The following is a 22,382-nucleotide window of genomic DNA, read 5'->3' as shown; positions in this document are numbered from 1 at the left end:
TTGTTAAGATTATTTTGACACATTCTCTGAAATAAAGACATGAAAGGCCAACTTGATATTTGTGAGAAGAGATTTTATTTTCCTCTTTTGATATCCCACTCTTTTACTGCCATCAAAGCTCTGCATTTGTTTTTGGTAAGAAATCTGCAATACAGTGATGGTCTATATTTGAACACTGAGCAAGTAAGTGATAACATCCCTGAAATTTACAGTTAACAATTGTATTTTACTCTTACCAAATGCACCTACCATAAGCTACAGAGAATTGTATATCCTCACTCAAGCCAATTTAAACAAAGTAATCAGGTGGCCTTTTTATGCAAAATGTTGAAGACTGATATCATTGCTGTTTCACTTGCAGTGAATGTTTGGACTTGTATGTATTGCCCTGTGCACTTCCTGTTGATTAGCTAGAGAGCCAAATCCCACCTTTCTCTCAGCACCAACACAAACGTACTACTGCAACAAACAAACCTTAAAAAAATGACACATATCAGAATATCACAAAAAGACACTTTAAGCAATTCATATTCTCTACAAGTGTATTAAAAGTTCCAGATAACTACACGGTTTGCTTCCCTGCACCTGTTGGCATGTGTTGGTGTTTGGAAATGAAAAGTCTCAATCATGGTTGTCTGCTGTTCTGTGGATGTTGTCAAGTATTATCATCATTTAATATAGGACAATATTACATGTCAATTGTGATAAGGAATTCACTCAAATATTCATATTTTTTTCAAGGATCTGGGAACTTTTCCCAAGGAACAACGGGGTATTATATTGAATTCAGCTTAAGATGTACTTGTCTTAAAGGAGAGCTATAACACAGTCTAGATTGTGTATTGTATTTGTGTATGTAGTGAACACATGTACATCTGCAAATATATGTTAATCTGGACTCTAATCACAATTTTTCCCTAAATTGGCTCAAAGCAGGGCACAGAAGAATTTCTTCTCCCTGAAGGGGTTCTCTGAGGTGGGCACTGGGGTGATGAGAGGGTCCTCCAGAGCATGGGCTCCACAGTAGGCCATAAGGTCTGCAGCTGCCTTTGACACCTGTGGGTAGGAAGTAGATCTGATCAGGGTCATTCAGTCAAAACCTCTCACCCTCTGGGATAGAAGACACAACTGTGACCTCAGTCAATGATCTGATTGAAAAAATTAGATTAAGGGTCTTTGCTGGGACTCTGTTGTGTTCATTTGCAGTATGTTTTGAGTTCAGTGCTATCAAATTCTATAAAATTGCATTACAGTATTAGTGTACAAATAATATAATACAATTCTTGTATTAATCAGGTGCAACATTTAAATGTTCCTACCTTGATCCGACAAAAACTTGCTTCAATCTTAAGTTGCTCCACCAGCTTCCTGGCTTGTCCGACACTCATGGTACTGTTCACTGGGGTGTCTCCTTTCATTCTGTAACAGCAAAACATACACTGTATTTACACACCTAATCCTTCAATAAAATTTGTGATGAGATTGTGCCAGTCTTGACACCAACAACGTATGTCAATTTAAATTGTAATCTTCCGTGGTAAAGAAACTGAATGGTAGTAAAAATGAATGGCTGCTCGATTCAAGTCCCTCCTTGTCGGATTGTACGCACACAGAATTAAACTAATTCACTGTCCCCTCTCAACCGTTTCTCCATCTCTTCAGGGGCTTCTGGTGTCATTACTACTTCCTGCTAAAAGCTCTTTGCGCTAGAAATCCAATACCTTACAACAACAAAAAACGATGTAAAAAAAAGAATCGTCCAAAGCCTATGAATTGATTTTGAAATCACATTGAGCTTTATTTTGTGGTGTGATTTTACTTTGGCATATGCACCATTGTTTTGCTTTCTATGTTGAATCAAGTTTATATTTCTAGAGACCTTGTACTCGTTGACCTTAAAACCTGACATCTGAGTGTAAGAGGTAGAGGATTCTCACAGACAGACTACAGTTTGAGCACCAAGTATAACTTCATGGTGACTCATGTCCAGAGGGCATTTATCGTGTATATTTATTACACAGCACAGCTGGGATCTTTGCTTGATAAACAGGAAGTGTGTTACAGTGTATCTCATATCAAGTCTATCTTTAGGGGAGAGTCATGCACACACACCTTTTTTTAAATTTATTTTCCCCATGGCAGTAATAAGCAAAGCACAACGCTTCTCATTCAAGACCCATAAAACAGGAAATATAAATATTCTTAACAGGAATATAAATGATAATCAGTTAAGGGGCCTTGTTGTGAATACAACAGACCCATTGTTCACAGTGTCATAAACACAGACATGCTTTCTTAATACACATTCAGATTCCCCGACTAGTGTTTTCAAACAAGCACATATTTAAATATAGTAGCGTAACAGAAAATGGGAAGAAAATATCAAACATATTCAACTGACGTTATATGTACAATACATAGAAGATTAATGAAAAACATGAATGGCTGAAGAGCATGAGAGGAAATGGATGTTCGGAGAGAAAAAAAGGCCAAATGACCAGTCCATGAAGGACTGTCATCATTTTGCCTTTTCTTATCTTCTTATTCCTGTCCTTAATCATCTCTCTCTTCCTTACCCTTTTTGAATTCCTCTTCTGGTGCTATCTCTCCCTCCTCTTCGCTCTCTCTTTCCCTCTCACCCTCAAACTGCCTGTTTGTAATTTCTGTAGATGACCCCACCCCTAATATAAGATCTGCTCTGTACAGTCCAGTGCACTGCAATTCTGCTACAATGAACACCAGATTCCTGGTTCATGGATAAGAAACCCCTCTGCAGTGAGTGGAACCGTCCAAGGAAAGGGAGTGAGATCTATCGGAGTCACTTTATTATGCGGCTGGTCCAAACCATCTGTCATTTGAAATAGGGGAAATAGTAAATGGATGCTTGCAGAGGAAATAATTCATGTATTGCAAGAGGAACATGTTTTTTTTTTTTTACCAATGATGTATATGCTCAAGCTAAATATTGTGTATTCTAAGTGCACTGGTGAAATAAATTGGGTACCTTAGGTGTAAATTCGCATCAGTTATCCTCCTCCCCTTTTCCCCTCTGTTGCCATGGGAACTACTGCAGTCTGGTCCTTTGTCTTAAACATTCAAGTCTATCATTATGACACTTTGAATGATTTTGCCATAGAGGAATTTATTTTTACATTATTTTATTATGGCAAAATCATATCATTACAGGGTCTTAAGAAAAATTGAAAAAACAAAAAACAGTTAATATGATACAGTAGGCTATCTGTTGCATCGCCTTGTTCCACAGGACTAACACTAAAAACCTGGTAGAAATATTAATACAAATTAAAATGCAAAGATTTTGTTTGGTTATATCGCTAGTGTATGTCTGATTTAATCGTAAAAATTACGGAGGCACATTCGTTGTGAAAAACAATGCATTGTCATGTTCAGGTCTGGATGAAAACTGTCCTTTCGTGATTGCCGTACCGAGTCGAATGTGTTTTGCTGTTCTACTAGTACTCGATTTGCATGGCAATGGGTGGACTACAGTAGCTACTAGCTAGCTCGTAAGGTAGCAGCCTATAAACTTGTGCGGAGTGAAGTAATATTTCGCATTTAAATGATTTTAGTCAGTGTAACGTATCATGCATACTAGTTTACTGTTGGTGCAGTGGTAAGTACTTCTGCTTTTACATTTCACAGCAAGCTGTCAATGCATTGTTTTGGCATTATTAGTGTAATGACTGTATCTACGCTACAGCTGCGTACAAAGTATTATCTAACGCTAGATCTATCAACATATGTACAAGCCATTTCATTCACGTATTATATGCCATATCAATCACCACGTTGACAACTGGTAGTGGTAGCTGGCTTTAGTAATATTGCGCTGTTAGTTTTTAAGGGAACTAGGTAGAGCTAGATGTAGTTGTAGTTTGAAGGGTTTGGTCTAACTAGCTACAGTAGTTAGTGCTAGTGTTGTATTAGTGTTTTGCTGGCTGTCTAAACGAACTAGCGCGTCACATTTTGTGTTAGCTTGTCTAGCTAGCTCATATCGTTAAAGACGACACTTAATAGTTTATTTCTAGTCCCATCCATTAAACTAAATGTGATCAATATACATAGAAAGTTTAATTGTAAATTTTATGAAAAACATGTTATTTCAAAAGAAAAAACAAATTAATTGGGCCAGTAAAATAAAAGTTTGTTTTTCTTCACTTACATTTTCAGCTCTTTACTTAAATATTCAGCAGACGTCGCCGCAATAATTCAGTCACATCGTCATGTTATACAGAAAGAATTACCTTACTTGCTTGGAATCGAATCCGACATCGACATTATGTGACCACACAACTGCAGTTGCAAGGCTTGGATGGTTTGATTGTGGTACCCAATTTCCCAGAAAAGAAAATTGGACTCAGTCATAGATATACAAGGAAACCCATTCTGTCCCAAGTAAGAAGACAGAGAAGGCGTGTGTAAAAGAGGTGGAAGAGAGTGAGAGAGAGGACAGTAAATGACTGGAACCACCTCCAAGGGAAGGGGAAGTACCAGATCGGAGGAAGGATTGGGACCTCAGGACTGGAGACTGGAGTCTGAGCAGATCAGTGCAGGGTTAGACATCATGGGTCGTGTGATGGGACCCGTTCTGCTGTGGCTGCAAGATGTGGCAGCAGTCACACTCCTTCGAGCTCGCCGGACTCTGCTGCGAGCTGCCATCCTTTTCTGCGTTCTGGTCTTGATTCTCTGGGTGGCCATCTTCCTCTATGGAAGTTTCTACTACTCCTACATGCCCACGGTCAGCTTCTCCACGCCGGTGCACTACTACTACAGGTGCTAAGAGTCATCAGAGATCCAGCTTGGCGGTTGTTGGTTTTGTGCCTCCTCCCCATCCTCCCTCCTTTCCTCACTTCTTTCCTCACTTCTCTCAGTTGCATTCTTCTACATTAGTTAAGAGTGAAATGGATATCTTTTGGTTCTGTTTTTTTTTTTCTTTAATGCAAACGCTTCTTGAGTCTAATGCTTTGTTTCCTGACCTCTGCTATTTTTCAGGACTGACTGCGAGTCGTCTGACGCCATTTGTTCTTTCCCCGTTGGCAACATCTCACTGTTGAAGAATGGCCGAGATCAGGTTTGCTTCAGTCATATTATTAGGTTGATCTAAACCTATTTGACTTCACCCTTAGCAAACATGTATAATCTCTAGCATCTCTAAGACGTTTTCCAGTCAGAAACCAGTTCATTTGTTTCCGTTTATAGTCTGAAAAAGAGTACCCACTGTACCATGTATATCTAAACAATTTTGTAATGATGCGCGATAAATGAAACCTTGACTTCCAAAGTCTAATATCTGTATTTTTGTTGCTTGGTCTAGGTCATGATCCATGGTCAGCCATATAGAATCTCATTAGAGCTGGAAATGCCTGAATCTCCGGTCAATGAACAGCTGGGAATGTTTATGATTAAGATGTCTTGTTACACCAATAACGGGCAGATTGTATCATCTGTAGCGCGATCGGTGAGTGATGCACACAGCTCAGGTGCTTTCGGTTGCAATGATGAATTTTGTTGGTCAGTGTAAACACAGTATATGCCTGTTCAGTCCATATGACAATGTAAACTAAATGACTAATAAAGTTCTGTTAGCCATGTGCAGGTTTTACTGCAGTGGTTATTTACTTTTATGGTCTCGCTTGTTAAACTTTGCCATATTGTTGATCCCAGGTACACTCTTAGCTAGCTTACCCTGGCTATCTTTTCTGATATTACTTACTTTTTCAATGCAATAATTGAAAATGGCAATGAGAAAGTTTGGTTAATAAGCCTTCCTTTTGCCCCCTGCTTCTTTATTGAAGTCGTATAGACAGCTTGTCATTTGCGAGAACAGTTATTGGGTCAATTCAGCTGTAGAGCAAAGTGTAGATGTGTTTGATCGTTTCAAAACTTGTGCCTCCTAAAACTAATTTTCCCTTCAGGCAATGCTGCACTATCGGTCAAGTCTTCTGCAAACCCTGAGTACCCTCCTGTTCTCTCCTCTCTTGGTGACGGGGATGGTAGAGCAGAAGCAGCTCGTTGACGTTGAGCTCTACTCAGACTACAAGACAAACTCTGTATGTGGCATTTCCAATCCATTTTCCTCTCCCAACACTGCCTTCACATTGGGCGTTTCCTGTTGTCTATGGTACTGAATTGCATTGGTCTTGTGATCAGCATTTGATAGTTGTCCACATAATCTGATTTACTCGTGTGTGTAGCTCAAATGATTTCTTTGAAATAGCACTTCTCCTCCTATGTTCCCTCCCTATATCTTCAGTAGCTCAAACTATAATCTGTTATCTCCTGACAACAGTATCAACCAACTATTGGGGCAGTGATTGAATTCCAGTCTCGGCGTGTACAGATATATTCTGCCCAGCTTCGGATCCATGCTTACTTCACTGGAATCAGGTGCTGTCACATATAATATTAGTTTAACCACCTCAGATTGGGCTATACCTGGTAAAGTCTATGGAATATCTTAATATTATTTTCTTTTGAAATTATTAGTTTTACATGGCTCCTCCAGTGGATAATTTCCTTACTTGATTTTTATCTTTAATGATTCCGTATCTCTCTCTATAAGTATTTATTCATGCCACTGTACTAGGTATTTTCCTCATCCTGGTTTCTTCTTCATTCCAGGTATATTCTCTACAACTTCCCCCTGACGTCTGCGGTGATCGGCGTGTTCAGCAACTTCACTTTCCTCAGTGTCATCATGCTCTTCAGCTACCTGCAGTTCATATGGGGGGGGCTGTGGCCCCCTGAACGAGTACAAGTCCGGGTAAAAGACTGACCCTTTTTCTGTTCAATCAATCAATCAAAATGTATTTGTACAGCGCATTTCATACACAGAGGTAACACAATGCGACTCACAGTAAAAAGGGGGAGGGTGGGTTAAAAAACACAAATAAATAAATAAACAAATATTCCATACATGTTAAATGAATACATTTTACAGTGAGTGATAAGCAAGATCAAAGAGGTATGTCTTAAGTGTATGTTTCCTGTTCTGTGCTTTGTGTGAACCCTGGTCCTACATGGATTCTTGCTTATGATCGGCCTAGCCTGGTCCTTATCGATGTTGTTTTGTCTTGTGTATGCCCAAGGTCACAATGGGTGATTCCACTCGCCTGCAGCAGAGGAGAGACGAGGCTCGGAAGCGCATGGACAGAGCCTCTTCCCAGAGTGAGTGACTTATCAACACACCAGATCCATTCAGCGTTTCTTGTCGAATGCCTGAAGTAACAGGAGCGTAATGTGAATGTCTTTCAGCAAGGATCGCAGAGGAGGCGAAAGAGCCATACAAAGATCAGGAAACGAGAGAAGCATTAAGTTTGAAAGAGACTGGTGAGAAGGAATTGGTGGACGTTCAAAGGGACTTTGTTATAACTCGTAATAAGAATGTATTTGTTTAGCAGATGCTTTTATTCAAAGCGACATAAAAGGAATTGAACATACAAACCATTGATTTTCAGTCCAATTCCCCACTATTGAGCTATACCTATTACCCAAGAATTTGTAAGACTGTTTTGTGTGCATGATAAAGTTTATTTCACAGTTAAATGTGTTGCTTGTTTGTGTTTGTAGGGGAGCTTGAAACGCCTGATGTGATCGGTTCTGTGAATGAGACATTTGACGTGGAGGACACTGGCATAGGTAACTGTCAGGCAAAAAAGAAATAAAATCAGAATCCCTCAGAATGATCCAAGTTCTTTCCTTGGTGTCTTCTACTCAGTGTAAACTACAGACCATGAAGCACAAGTGTCTTCCCTGTGGGGGTCAGCATTCCTCAACCACCTCTCCCTCTTTCTTCTTCCTGGTGTCAGGCTTAACTATGGAGTCGTCTTCTGACGATGCCCCGGTGTTCCTGGAGGTCCCCAAGGCCGCTGGGTCTAACGTGAGTGTGGAAGAGCCTGAGGATCTGGATGGCCTGGAGGGTAAAGATGCCAGAAGTAACCTGGCGGAGGGACCCCAGGTGCCTCAACAGGGTGAAACCACACTTCGCCAGAGACAGGGCCCCTGGATGAGCCTGTGAATCACGAGACGGTGCTCAGATGACTACACGATCAGGGGTCCCTCAACGAAAGAGAACAAAAAACCCGGACTTGTCAACAGCAAACAAAGACTATTGGGCACTAACATACACGCAAGATGCATGTGCAAGTTTTTCCTTTTATCGCCTTAGCAAACTTGTTTATTTTCCTGTCTTGATGACAAGTTTACCTCATTCAAAACCTTAACCTCAGATCCTGTGTTACGCTTTTCATGTATGTATTCACGTCCTAGATAGTTCTGAAGGGACATGGATGTATTTATGCTACTTGTATTTAAACAACCAGCCAAGAAATGGCAGGTTATCACTTCGATGAAGCCAATTCCCTACTGTTACTACCAGGCCCCTTTTTAAATGATTATTTCATTACTTGTGCTTTGGGTATTCTTTAGCCTGAATTATTTACATAATTAGGATACATTTTAGATGTGGATGAAGCTACAGAAAAAAACTCAAATATGTTGTTGGAAGCCTAACATTTGTGTAAAACTATAAAAACAGGATTCTTATCCACATCAGTGTTACTTTTTTGGTTCTAAAATCTGTTTTAGATTTTTACTAGGCCTACAACATTTTTTCTTAATTACAGATTGTTGAGGACTTACACTTAACAGTCATTATATGTATTCTTTGTTTTTGGGGCCACTTTGTTAACACGATTGTATTTGTCTTTTGTCTTATTCAATTCTAGGTTTTATATAGATGCTTACACTAGGAAGGATATGGCAAGTTCGAATGGAAGTGTAATGGGAACCATATTTGTTAGCGTGGCAGTGGTCCTGTTACATGGTATTTTCTTGGATGTAATGTTTTCCTGCTCAACTTATGCACTTGTGTACAACGATAATCATATATTGACTCGTATGAATGAAAAGAAAAGCAATATTATGAAGCAAGTAGAAATAAATATATTGTATCCAATTTCACTGATTAATGACCTAGGTCCTCCCTAGCTATTAAAGGTGAACTAATGGTACACGAAAGAGCAGTTCTTGTAATGCATCTTTATTAAAATCTGTCCTGTTTCTGCTTAATATAAAGTTATTGGAGTTTTCATTTAATCGTGATTTTTATTCATGCTTTATTTGTCAATGTAGATTTGGGGAGTGAAATGCTCGGGAATGCTATTTCTTAGCTTTCAGAAAAAGCTAAAAAATAAAATAATTTCTTCTATTCCAAAATGGATCGTGTTCCACATCAAGCCCTGCCCTGACCTTCCTTGACTCTAAAAAGTTTGACTGCACACAATGGCGAAAATCTACTATCAATTTTTGGGGGGACAATTATATGATATTTTCTCAAGAGCAATTTCTGAGTGGGACACCAAAATTACTGCTGTAACACAGCCTACATTGTAATAGGTTAAAAGTATATTATTAATAGTATTTAAATGTCCTTATGTTTAAAGTGATTTATTGCGGAGGGGGGGGGGGAGATCCTATTTTTCCCAGGTTGGGGAGGTCGTGTCCCCCATGTCCCCCCCGGGATTTCCGCCCATGACTGCACATGCCCAGATAACGCATCCTAACGTACGTATCCGCGTGGACAAAGCAACACTAGCAACACTAGCGATATTAGCAAGATAGCTAGTAATGAATTGATTCTGTTAATCGAAGTAGCTAGCGAGCTAAAAACACAACCCCGCTATTTTGAGATTGATTTGGTCCCGCATTACTTGGGACTTGAGTATGTCAACAACTGACGATTCACGTTTTAACAACGGTATGTCCAGTACTTCAACACTAATTTAGCCAGACAGCTAATGTTAGCCAGATCTTCGTTGCAAGCTAGCTGGCTTGGTTGTGTAATGTTACAACTACTAGCTTACAGTAGCTAGCTACCTAACAATCATTTTTCTCTATGGTGTATTCAACTGTGAACACGTTCATGGAATGGGGTTGTGTGTAACAGTGTAGTGAACGTCACAATTAACTAAAAAGCAATCTGGCGAGATTTTATGATGATTTCCCACGTGTTTTAGTAAAGTAAACATTAGCTGTAGCTAGCTTACAATGATCAACGGTAACTTAGTGGTTAGCTGGATAGTGCTTCGTCTGAAACATGGCTAGCTAGTTAAGCGCTGTTGTGAATTAGCTAGCTCGTCACACGTTATGAAGTTAGCTAGCTATATTGTAATTTTTTATTAAACTCAGAACACGTCAACGAGTTCCCAGCTTTGCTAACTAGTCAGCCAGGCCATTTCTTGTCTTACTTGCCAGCAAACAGCTGCCTTAATCTACAACGTGCGTAAACAACCAGCTCGTGTAAACTATTATTAAGCCAGCTATTTCATACGGCCAACTAGCCACAGCGATTGGAGTGGTCAGTCTATAGACATCTAGTTAAACGAAGGAATGTTCTGTCGAACATCATTTATTAGACTTTAGGGATACCAAAAGTTGTGTCCTAACATTATAGGTTAGAAGCTCAACTTAACAACTGCCGCCAGTAGCTTCTGAACATCACTGGAGAGATAATCCAGTTTCATTTTGTAGTTGACTAAACCAGTGTGGTAACCCTTCGCCCACCAGATCATGATGACCGAGTGGGAGGACAGAAGATTCGCAATCGTAAGGGTCGAGGGCCATTCCGAGCCCCTATGTACAGCGACCAAGCGCCAGCGTCAAGATCAAGACATGGGGGCCCAAGAGGAGGTGGTCAGAGGGGGGGAGGCGGCGGCCCTGGACCCAGAGCAAGGTTTGATGACGAGGATGGAGATGTGGCCATGATGGACAGCAACTCGCAGGACTCTTCCTCTCAACAAAGATTGTCAGTACCGTTTTTTTCTTCTGCATGAACAAATTATGAAGGATATTTAAATGTTGCCTTGTTATTGTTGCCTGGCAAATACAGACCTTTCCTAGACTCTTAGTGACCTGAAATACAGTCAGAACTTCTGTATGCACTTCAGATCCTTGATTTTCTTCTTAACGTACTAAATGCAGTAACTGTATGTCGCTATTGAAATGAATCAAAGGTGAATGGTCAGAGTGATAATTCATGTTCTTTATTTTCTCCCCAATAGTAATCCTTATGGGAGGCCTAATCGTCGTAGAGATGATCGGTTTGATCGGGGCTCGAGAGGGGGGGGAGGGGGGGGTCAGCGTGGTCGGGGGAACCACCGAGGGGATGGAAACGGAAGTGGCCGGAAGACCTGGTTCAGGATATCCGTAAGTGTGCTTCCATCAAGTCCTGCACTGTTCTTTAGACCAAATCATCAATAATAATAATTAAGTTTCACTGTTGTTACTTTCTGATTTACCTAAATGGGAAATGAACGTTTGTGTAGATCCCCCATGGACGAAAATATGATAAAGATTGGCTTTTAAAGTCGCTTCAGAACCTCTGCACCATGCCCTTCACCCCAGTACAGGTAAGTCGGTGTTGGACCGGTTGCACTTAATTTGCGCAATCTTCCAGTCCATCGTGATATTACACATCTAGATTTACTTTTGTGCGCTATTGAATATGATTTCATCCCTCTCTTTTTCAAAGTATCACCTAGAGGGCAACCGAGCACAGTTTTACATAGAAGATTCAACCACTGCGAATGCGCTTACTAAGGTGTCACGGAGGATAACAGATAACAAGGGCTACAAGGTACCAGCCTTGCTTTACGCACGGTGTGGATGATGTTTATCAGAAGGACTTCCAGTGCAGGGCAGTCATATCAACCATCGCTTCATGTGATCATCAAAATGTATTCACTCTTCAATCTCTCTGCAGGTGACAGTGATGATGTTCCCCTGTGCACCACCTGCGTTTCTTCAGACCGAACTTAAACCCGAGGATTTGGAACACTTAAAGGTATGAATGTGATGAATGGTATAATGGTAATAAGGAGTTGATAAGTGCCAGATGCCTGATGTTTTTACTGTTAATTGTATCCAACCTGAGTTTGCTCACTTGACTGGTATTTGACAGCATTTTGTGATGCTCGGGTCTTTGTGGGATTTCATGACTTGCTTTTTATGTACTTCCTCTTAATGTGTGGGTGCCTGTACAATCTTTGTTTCTTCACAGCAATGCATGGCAAAACGCTTTGATGGCTCTCAACAAGCGCTTGATTTGAACAACATCCAGATTGACCCAGGTAAATACTCGTTAATTCAGTATTCAACAAGAATGGTAGGCATCATCAATTCTAAACCCATATCTTCAACTCCCATGTCTGACTGTGTCTTTTCCGTCTTCACAGATCTTGTGTCTCAGAACATTGATGTGGCATTAAACAGAAAGAACTCCATGCAGGCTATAATCAAGATCATTGAAGAGAACATTCCAGAGGTGAGGCGGAATAGAATGTCCTCAATGGGATATAGGACAAAAAGGAATCATTTAAAGCATGCAGTAAATACTGATCATTTGAAGAAAGCAATTATAATATATCAAACGTAAAACATTTTAACAAAAAAGTTATACTTTTAAACACCATGTATACATGTCTTGCTGATCTCCTTCCCACCCCAACAACTGCAGCTTGTTTGCCTGAACCTCAGCAACAACAAGTTGTTCAGACTGGATGATCTAGCAGAGCTGGTGCAGAAGGTTCCCAATCTGAAGACCCTTAATCTTTCCCACAACGAGGTAAGGCCACTGGGGCCAAAGCCCAACCCAACACTGCCCTCCTGCCACTGGGAGGGAGTCGAACCCATGAGACTCAGGTCACACGCCACATGTGTCTTAGTCGGTTCCCTTTCCTGTGGTTTCAGCTGAAGGCGGAGCGCGAACTGGACAAGCTGAAGGGCCTGAAGCTGGCTGAGCTGTGGCTGGACAGTAACCCTCTCTGCAGCTTCTTCAAAGACCAGGCAGCCTACATCAGGTCAGCCCACACGCTCACAACAGGGGGAGGGGGGGCTCTCTGGGGACCGTATACTGGGAGGTGGATGGGAAGGGGGGTGGGTTAGTATACCTTTTATTGAATAAAGGTGGGGAGTGAGGAAAGATGATTATTTGGATTAAATTCTTCTCCTGGGGGGGGGGGATACCGCTTGGTGGTTAATTCTAGATAACACAGCAGACGCACAGCTAGGGCTTATCGGTCCAGCATGGGAGGGAGAAGCCTGACCTGTACTCTCTGAGGGCCCCTCCCTCACATGCAGTCTGGTCAGGATGGATGTTTGGATACACCTGCTTAATACCATCTCTGAGCTAACCTTGTTGAGATTGCCCCAGTATCGATTTTATATATATATATATAAATATATATGGTTACTTCATTGCATATCCAAATCTGGCCTTTAAAACTATGGTACTCTTGTGCAATTCTAGATACGGGCTCAAATGTGCTGGTTTCAGTTTCATGTTAACCTATCACTTTTCCCCCTCTTTCTCGAAAAATCCCTTATCTTCTTTGCACATCAGCATCAGCAGTGGAGATGAGACTGAACCCCCCTGCTCCCTACGTGCCAAAAACAAAAACATTTGACCAAAACATACCACACCAAACCCATTCAATTCCTCAAAGCATTTCAACACACCGACACCTAAACTTGAATACATCAAACGCTGGCTAGACTACGTTGGGCGCCTGTCGATTGGTGCCCCCAAAACATTGTCAAGAGCTGGCTCTGTGGGGGAAACCCCCCCCCCTGTAATCCTGTGATGTTCCCATGGGGACCCTCTGCTGAGTTGGCTGATTGGCTGCCTCCTCCCCTCCACCCTGACACATACTCAGCCTGAAAACGTCGCAAGTGTTGAAGGCTGGTTAGCCAAAGACGGGTAAGACCCTACCTTCAGATCCGGGGCAACCTAAGGCAGGCACAGTCACGCACTTGACGACTCCGTGTTGTCGAGGAACGCGCTGTTTCATACGGACGCGACCACGGATGAAGAGAGGAATGAGGAACAGGCTGTTGGTTTGGGGAGGGAGAGAGTTCTTTTTAATTGAAGAGCCATGCCAAGTAGAGTCCCTTAGCGCCAGTTTATCAGTGATTTATGTTCACGTTGGCCCACAGCCAGAGAGGAGGGAAGACCTTGAATGAAGGACAGGATGCTTTTCTATGGGCATGCAGACCTTAATGGATTCTAGAACGGTCCGTAAATGGATTCTAGAACGGTCCGTAAATGGATTCTAGAAGGGCAGCACGGTCATGCAGATCTTAAATGTATTCCAGAACGGAGATGACTCTGATGGAGTTTAGGGCTCTGATAAATCAGCCTTTCGAATCAACAAGAGCATTAAAGTACTTGATCTGCCCCATTCTAATAATTACACCATATAATTGCAAATCCATGACACGACGGGCATTTTAAAGGTGTGGTTCAGATTGCTATATTACATCAATTAATCTTTCAAGTTACACGTGTAATGTTGGGGGTGTCAGAGCTTATCTTCATTGTTCTTTTTTCACTCATTATTTTTCATAATTTTTTTTTCACACACTAACTTAAATGTCGGGCTGTCTTGCCTGCTATTTGATCTTGGTTTTGATGTGATGCAGTTCTGACATGGTTTTTTTCTTAATGAGCAGATTGATTGGACTCATCACTACTCACTCCATCTCTAGGCTCTTTCACACACTATAATTTTTTTTCTTTCCCATTTTTCTTTGTTCATTTACGGTACAAGACAGCTAGGCAACGTTAATTTGATATCTCCCTAATCACTGAATGGCCCATTTCAACTCACTCACTTGCTCCCCCATGTGGTGAAAGCAACTTGTTTCTTGGTTGTGTCAACCAACGTTTATGGCAACAAATGCCCCTCACACCACTTCCACCCCCTTCAAGACTGCGTGTTGGTATGTACCTGTGTGTGTGTGTGTGTGGGGGGGGGGGGGAGAATGGTGAGTTGGTGAGTATCACAGAGGGGTGAGTACCATGTTGGAAAAAAGAGGTGAGGGTATGAATGCCAAACGCAGAATTGGGGATGTCATTTGCACTTTTTCTAAACACCAAAAGCTCCTGCAAATGCACTGTGTTAAAGCATTGTCCCTCTTTAGATAAGTACGTATACATTTGTTTAACTTAAAATACTTTGGTTATGCTTTTTTAAATGTGTGTACCCTCACTTGACAATAGTGTCTGGACAAACAGTCTCAGGGATGATTGCAATATGAGTTGGTACAGTCTGGTTTAGTGTAGTGATATGTGTGTGTGTGTGTGTGTGCATAAGGGGATATAGTCGTGTGTGAGTTGCAGTGTTTTGTGGGTACTGTGTTCTGTTGGTCATGTGAGCCACATCTGTGTTTATATTGTGTTATCTCTAAACACCTGTACTCTCCTCTCCTGTGTGTGTGTGGATGGGAGACAGCGTTGTGAGGGCGCGCTTTCCCCGACTCCTCAAACTGGTAAGCATCTGTTGATTCACTGTTCATTGACATGACATTGTGAAGGCTAGAATGATTTTAAACATAAGTTAACCAATCATGTTTTTAAAAATGTGTCCTTAATTAACATGAATAAATACATTATTTATTTAGCTTATGCTTTTATCCAAAGTGACTAACAATATACAATATATTGAAATTACAGCAGAAGAGCAAGGATCAGTTCTGCATAGTCCACACTATTCCGGAGTCAAGAACAGACTAGTTTACTAAGTAGTAACCTCAGCTGCACCCGTTTGCGAAAGGATTACATCAGGATGTATTTTATTGACCTGTTAGGGGTTTTCTGTTCCCTCTCCTTCCACACCTCCATGTTCCCTCTCCTTCCACACCTCCATGTTCCCTCTCTCAGGATGGTCAAGATCTCCCCACCCCTATAGGGTTTGATGTGGAGGTGGCTCCTGCCGCCCTGCCCCCCTGCAAGGTAACCAGCCGCCCCATTGCTGTACTGCTAGGAGCTTGACTACCATATAGTTCATATATTTGAGGGGGAGGGTTGGTGTGTTAAACATTCCCATTAAATTAAGAATTCTCCATCTCTGGTATGTGTCTCCAGCCCAGTTACTTTGGCTCTGAGGAGATCAAGGGTCCCATTCTGGCATTCCTCCACCAGTGAGTTTCCTTCCTTCACGCTAAACACGGGGAGAGAAATCGTCGTGGGCGAACATTGACGCAAGCGCTTGCGCGATTTAGCCAGCGCGAGATGCCTTTTGACCGCAGTGTTTAGTTTGAAGCGTGTGTTTTGGTTCCATGTGTTTACAGATACTACAGTGTGTACGACTCTGGAGACAGACAAGCCCTGCTGGATGCCTACCATGACGTGGCGACCTTCTCCCTGGTCATCCCCTTCACCATGCAGAATCCCTCCAGGTTCAATATGTAGCCACAGCTCCCCCTGTAAACACAGAAAGGCGTGGACGTTTGTTTCTGTTCTAAACTGCCGCTGGTTTCTCCTGTGGGCAGGTGCAGTCTTGGGGACTATCAGAAAGACAGCCGCAATCTGAGGAAGGTGAAAGACCCCAGTGAGTCTCACTTCTGCATGTTTCATTTGATCGTTGAGCTCGAAAAAGACAAAGTCAATCTTCTGGAAAATGAATCGCTCGCCTTTTATAATTAGATCGTTTATCATATTGCGTAATAAGTAAACAAGTATTAAGGTCACTGCTTAGTATAAGTAGTAAATAATGATGTCTTTAACTACTTTAAATACAAAAATAAACAGTTATTTGGTTAATGGGTTCAAATCTTAGTGTGCTAAAGTCATAACTGTGGACTGCTTTGTATAAGGAGAAAATTCTAAATTGGTTTATTACTTAAAGAAGGAAAAAAACGTCTGATGTCCTGTGTCGGTCCACAGCTACGCGGTTCCGCCTATTGAAAAACACGCGTCTGAACGTGGTGGCTTTCCTGAACGAACTGCCAAAAACCCAGCACGACACCACCTCCCTCAACATCGACGTCAACACCTTCACTGTGAGTTAGCCATCAGCCATTACCTCACCAGGCTAAGCTTGTCTCTCATTGTGATCGTGACCTTAACTGGACTCCCTGTTTGTTGCCCAACAGAACACGTTGCTAGCTTTCACCGTCAGCGGAATCTTCAAAGAGGGTGTGTATGCCTGGAGCTGTTCCTCACTGTTCTAATCCTCGCTGAAAATTCTGGGACTAATGGAGTATCTTTTAGAATGTTGACCTGACTTCTTCCTTGTGTTGTTTTAAGTTGAAGGTAAATCCAGGGACTCTGTCAGAGCCTTCACTCGTGTCTTCGTCACAGTCCCGGCCGGAGGAACGAGGTAGAGAGAGTTCTGATTCTACCCATTCCTACCACACCAAAACATCCGATGCGAATCCCTGATACATCTTGTGTACATGTGACTTACCCTGTTCCCCTGTCGGCTCCCAGTCTGTGCATCGTGAACGACCAGCTGTTTGTACGCAACGCCTCGACAGAGGAGATTCGCCGCGCCTTCGTGGCGCCTGCGCCCACGCCCTCCAGCAGCCCCGTGCCCTCCTTGTCCTCTCCACAGCAGGAGATGCTCACGGCCTTCTCCCTCAAGTCTGGCATGAACCTGGAGTGGTCGCAGAAGTGAGTTACATTTAGTCATTTTAGCAGACGCTCTTATCCAGAGCGACTTACAGTAAGTACAGGGACATTCCCCTGTTAGGTGAAGTGCCTTGCCCAAGGACACAATGTCATTTTCACACAGCCGGGAATCGAACCAACAACCTTCTGATTGATAGTCGGATTCCATCTGCGGTTGATTTTGTCCTGATTTTGTCTGTTATTGTGGGAGAAAGTGTATCTGTTGGATGTTTGTTGACCACCCTTGCTGTCTCAGGTGCCTGCAGGATAACAAGTGGGACTTCAACTTGGCTGCGCAAGTCTTCACAGACCTTAAGGTATTAAGGAAAATATTGCGTGGATAACACCTTTATTCTGTGTTTATTCAGTGTGAAAGCCTCACCTAGAACACTTCTGTTTCCTCAGGCCCATGGCAAGATCCCAGATGTTGCTTTCATCAAGTGAAGAGGCCGATTTGTAAAATGAATTTCTTTTTAATTTGTCATATCTGCTTTTCCTTTCATTTAACAGATTCTCTCATTTGGAGAGCTATGTGTAATTGTGATTAAAATTGATAAATCATCATAAGCTTTATTTCTGACACTTACTAGGTCCATAGATTAAAAGACAACATGCAGTCAAACATAATAACATCACAAGGTACATCATTTTCTGAGGAGGCTCAGACACCAGTGAGTCGACATATTAGGAAAGTATCGTACTGAACTTTAGTGCCGTATTGGTCAGTACCAGGATGATACTGTTCATAGAGGTCGTAAGTCTGCACATGCAGCTGTACATGAGTCTGCGCAGCACTGCAGGGCAGGTGGGCACATCCGCATTGACTAACATTTAGCTTGCACTGCTCCATCGCAGTACACTTAGCAGCATCCGCAAGCCATCATTATAGGCAACATTCAGTCTGCATACTACTCTTTTTGTAGTGCCTCCACAAGTGGGCAGTATACATGGGGTTACGGTATGCGTTGAAAGGTTTGGTCTTAACTGGTGGTGAGCATGCACCAAACTTTAGGATCAGCATATTAGCTTGTCCATAGAACATTCGACACTGTCTATTAATGTCTCTGTCATCAGACAGGTCAGCACAGATGTAATGTCCCAGATATTTACATTCATCAATAACATTCAGTTTGTTTCCAGACAAAAAGTCTGGGGAAGAGAGTCCCCCCTGTTCTATACAATCATGTTACTTTTCTTTGCGTTGTATTGGATATCCAAATCTGATCCATATTTGGAGCACACCTGTAACATCTCTTGAAAACCAACACTATATGGACAGAATTACTAAATCATCAGCATACATTAGATGACTGATGATACTGTTACTAACCCTACAACCCGTTCTACAATCATTTAAAAGCATTAACATCGTCCATATAAACATTAAACAGAAATGGAGACAATATACTGCCCTGCCTCCATTAGAGATGTGAAACATGTGAAGCCCCCCCCCCTTTTAATATCAGAACTTGTCTACCCAAACCAAAGGACAACGTGACAAGACAAAAATGCACAGCAGGATTATTGCTCATAGCAGATTTTATTAGGTACAGTAAGAATTCAGTAAACAGTAAGGAAAGTGCAATAACTTGCCAATCAAGTCACAATTGTGCGTATGCATTTCTGCCACTGATCTTGCTGTATAACTTGACATTTTTCAGCCACCACCCTGAACACTGTCAAGGTTACCTATAATACTATCACCAAAACACTTCCAATTTTCAGAGAGGAGCATAATCTGAGAAATAATCTGTAAAGCTAGTGTCAGTAGTTTTGAACATTAAATGTCTACTACAGTTGCTCACTACGTTCAGGAAGGTTCTGTACCGCAGCTTATAAACCATACAGTGCCTGGTTGTAATAATTTTCTCTTAGCATTGATTCAGGATAGGAAGAGAAGGTGAGTTGATGCAGGGTGTAACTCTAGACCAGCTCAGAGAGCATGGTGGAGGCCAGGCTGCAAGTCAGCCCAGTGCCATCAGGCTCCACATTCACCTTCTTCACAACGCCATCTTCCACCAGCATCGCATACCTGGGGAACACAAACAATGTTTAATCCCCCAGTTTGAGTTCACATTGATTATTTTTTATCACAAACCTGCTTTAAAGTTAATCTATTTTAATATACTAAAATGTATAAACATAAATTAGCACATGTTTTTATCCAAAGTGACAAATTGTTTTTTTGATAATTTTTTTGTGTGAAATGTAAGCATGTATTCAATCAAAATTTGATCAAAAAATTGTGAATCGATTTTTTATTGAATCGAGACTCCCAGAATCGAATCATGAGGTACCAAAAGATTCCCACAACTAGTTTGCACTGATACACTTTTGTAAAGCAAAAGTATGGAGTATACTGGAGTATATATGGATATATATGGAGTATGGGAGGTCATCTTCTGCTGCCTAAGAAGTCTCACCTCTTTGACCGCTTGTTGCCAAGTGCCTGCACGATCTGATCGCTGTCCAGCATGAGGTCCACTGCCTGTAGACCAAATGTGATGTGTTAATATAGCCTGTGACCTCTTGCTCTGCAGTGAAGTTCTCTTCCACTGAGTTATACCCAGTTGGTAGCATGTATTCACAATGTTGGATATCATTACATTTACATTGACTAATTTAGCAGACGCTCTTATCCAGAGCGACTTACAGTAAGTAAAGGGACATTCTCCCCGAGGAAAGTAGGGTGAAGCACCGAAGGATACATCATTTGGCACGGCCGGGAATCGAACCAACAACCTTCTGATTGATAGCCCGACTCCCTAACCGCTCAGCAATCTGACCCCAGCCCCAACTCTGAATATAGAAATGTCTGACCTTGGTGAAAGCTCCGGTGGGGTCTGCCAGCATGCGGACCTGCAGGAGAGGAGCAAGCATGCGCTGGTAAGAAAGGATGACTATAACAATACTACTACTACCACTTATAATAATACCAATTATAAATCCATGTCCATTTAGCAGATTAACTTGCAACCTCTTGATCAAGTACTCCATCTGTGTTACACTGTCCTCTAGAATGTTTCTGTTCTAGGACTGTACTCTATACGCTTTGTGCTCTATACGCTCTGTGCTCTATACGCTCTGTGCTCTATACGCTCTGTGCTCTATACGCTCTGTGCTCTATACGCTCTGTGCTCTATACGCTCTGTGCTCTATACGCTCTGTGCTCTATACGCTCTGTGCTCTATACGCTCTGTGCTCTATACGCTCTGTGCTCCATACGCTCTGTACAAGGTACCTTGCCGTCGGTCCCATGCTCCTTCCCCCAGGCAGCCATGACGAACGCGTCGTTGACAGAAACGCAGGCCACTTCCTGGACACCCTTACTGCGCAGCTCCGCAGCCTGCTCCACAAACCCTGGAAGATGAGTCTGAACACAGAAAGAGGAACTGAGGGTTACCACGGCAGCACTGTGGGTTGTGTGTTGGGAATAGTGATAGTCAATGTCTCAGTGGAGGGACAAATGAACGCAGTGCACATCCAGGCTGGATGAGGACTCACCTTGGAGCATCCTGGAGTGAAGGCGCCTGGCACAGCGAAGAGAACTCCTTTCTTCCCCTTGAACAGCTGGTCCATAGACACCTTGTTTCCAGGTTCCCCCTCCTGAACCTCCACTGCTGGGAGGGCTTCTCCAACCTGAGAGTGTGGGTGACGAAGGTCAAACAGGAATCGAGTACTTTAGATATAGACAAATATACAATTAACGGACGACGCGCAGGCATAAGGAGGTACGTTTTCTGCCGAGTTGATAGCTGTCTAGAGTTACACGATTTGATTAAATCCCTGAGACGATCCAGAATGTGGTTTGTTTCAGCGTCTGGATTTCAGAGTTTATTTTGGGCTATGATTCGCACATGCGTGAATTATGAAGGCCTTCTACCACCAATGTAATGGCACACCATCGGAACATGGGAATAAAGCACATTAATAAAGTGAAGGGAAACCACAAGTGACGTGACTATATGCCTTATACAATTGTCGTATAACTGACAACGGGATGTAAAAATCGAATTGATAAATGCAGCTACTTCGCTAGTAGCTAGTACGCTAGTTTGCTAGCTATAATATGATCAGACTTACGACATGACGAAGAGGGCATGATAGCCAGACAGCTAATATATCAGGCCAGCGAGTTTATTATACAGAGTTAGCTGAAATTGCAAATCAGACCGATTTTATTTGTTGCTAGTGTAACCCTCATCCGGTAATCTAATCTACCCTAAAAAGGGAGGCTAAAGCTAGCCTCTGGGACCTCGTTTCATTTGGCGACAAAGAGGCTGTCGTACGATTATATTTCAATTCGTGCTTGATACAATTCTACATAGGCGAGCTCACGTCCGACAAATAGCTAGTTAGATCTCTAGTTAACTAATTTACGCATTATTAAATATAAATATCCTGTTTTCTGCAGTCAAGGTCACGACAAACCCGCTTTTCTGTTTCCAAAAAGCATTTGTTTGCTTACCTTAATCGGCATTTTAGCGAAAAGCGTGGTGTGTAGCGGTCTTATGAACTGCACGGCACGGGTCCCTTTCAGAATCACAGCGGAGGAAATCATTGGTCAATGTTGGGTGAGCCCCTTTAACGACGTCTTGCTAGACTAGCAACCGCAAACAGAAAGTACATTAGCTGCAGTGCCACAAAAAGTTAGCTGGAGCACTTATGTTACTTTACAGAGCATAAGATTAGGGATATACTGAAGCTTAAATCAGCTTCTCGCTTCAAGCAGGCTTTTTTCATTATTGGCATGTCTTCATGTTAATAATGTAATCTTAATGTTTCACATCCAAGTATGTCCATACAAATATAGTACATAATATACTAGTGTATACTTTATTAGATGTTTACATGGTGAACCTGTCACCAGAGTAACGCGGAACTAAATTCTCCAGACACACTGCGCACGGGA

General features: G+C 42.1%; 4 protein-coding genes across 5 annotated transcripts; 2 read left to right on the top strand and 2 right to left on the bottom strand.

Moving 5' to 3' along the window:
• Window positions 1-52: 52 nt before the first annotated feature.
• Window positions 53-4,404, bottom strand: gng3 (guanine nucleotide binding protein (G protein), gamma 3). 2 transcript variants are annotated; one of them, XM_084697555.1, is made up of 3 exons: window positions 4,266-4,404; window positions 1,320-1,419; window positions 53-1,056 (listed from the first exon to the last, which is right to left on the bottom strand). In XM_084697555.1, the coding sequence occupies exons 2-3, from the start codon at window positions 1,416-1,418 to the stop codon at window positions 928-930; spliced, it is 228 nt and encodes a 75-aa protein (XP_084553681.1). In that variant the 5' UTR covers window position 1,419; window positions 4,266-4,404; the 3' UTR covers window positions 53-927. The 2 variants fall into 2 exon arrangements, with proteins under 2 accessions (XP_084553681.1, XP_084553679.1); XM_084697553.1 differs by lacking the exon at window positions 4,266-4,404 and adding an exon at window positions 2,577-2,778.
• A 13-nt stretch (window positions 4,405-4,417) lies between these two features.
• On the top strand, window positions 4,418-9,096 carry bscl2 (BSCL2 lipid droplet biogenesis associated, seipin). The gene is made up of 10 exons (XM_084697551.1): window positions 4,418-4,794; window positions 5,014-5,092; window positions 5,336-5,479; window positions 5,937-6,071; window positions 6,311-6,408; window positions 6,643-6,784; window positions 7,110-7,188; window positions 7,276-7,350; window positions 7,591-7,659; window positions 7,830-9,096. Exons 1-10 carry the CDS (start codon window positions 4,478-4,480, stop codon window positions 8,036-8,038), a joined length of 1,347 nt encoding a protein of 448 aa, XP_084553677.1. The 5' UTR covers window positions 4,418-4,477; the 3' UTR covers window positions 8,039-9,096.
• Window positions 9,097-9,585: 489 nt separating this feature from the next.
• On the top strand, window positions 9,586-18,037 carry nxf1b (nuclear RNA export factor 1b). The gene is made up of 21 exons (XM_084697549.1): window positions 9,586-9,778; window positions 10,588-10,825; window positions 11,082-11,226; window positions 11,346-11,429; window positions 11,552-11,656; window positions 11,783-11,863; window positions 12,080-12,149; window positions 12,255-12,343; window positions 12,536-12,643; window positions 12,769-12,878; window positions 15,312-15,348; window positions 15,740-15,811; window positions 15,944-15,999; window positions 16,150-16,257; window positions 16,351-16,409; window positions 16,745-16,860; window positions 16,954-16,996; window positions 17,108-17,180; window positions 17,291-17,473; window positions 17,727-17,787; window positions 17,876-18,037. Exons 1-21 carry the CDS (start codon window positions 9,745-9,747, stop codon window positions 17,912-17,914), a joined length of 1,911 nt encoding a protein of 636 aa, XP_084553675.1. The 5' UTR covers window positions 9,586-9,744; the 3' UTR covers window positions 17,915-18,037.
• A 954-nt stretch (window positions 18,038-18,991) lies between these two features.
• Window positions 18,992-22,126, bottom strand: prdx5 (peroxiredoxin 5). Its single transcript, XM_084698889.1, has 6 exons — window positions 21,939-22,126; window positions 20,975-21,109; window positions 20,712-20,843; window positions 20,291-20,329; window positions 19,894-19,958; window positions 18,992-19,502 (listed from the first exon to the last, which is right to left on the bottom strand). The coding sequence occupies exons 1-6, from the start codon at window positions 22,029-22,031 to the stop codon at window positions 19,394-19,396; spliced, it is 573 nt and encodes a 190-aa protein (XP_084555015.1). The 5' UTR covers window positions 22,032-22,126; the 3' UTR covers window positions 18,992-19,393.
• Between the last annotated feature and the right edge of the window lie 256 nt (window positions 22,127-22,382).

This window comes from Hypomesus nipponensis, chromosome 5 (assembly GCF_054491055.1).
Source record: "Hypomesus nipponensis isolate SF chromosome 5, ASM5449105v1, whole genome shotgun sequence".
NCBI classification, from domain to species: Eukaryota; Metazoa; Chordata; class Actinopteri; order Osmeriformes; family Osmeridae; genus Hypomesus; species Hypomesus nipponensis.
This window is presented reverse-complemented; position numbering and strand designations above follow the sequence as displayed.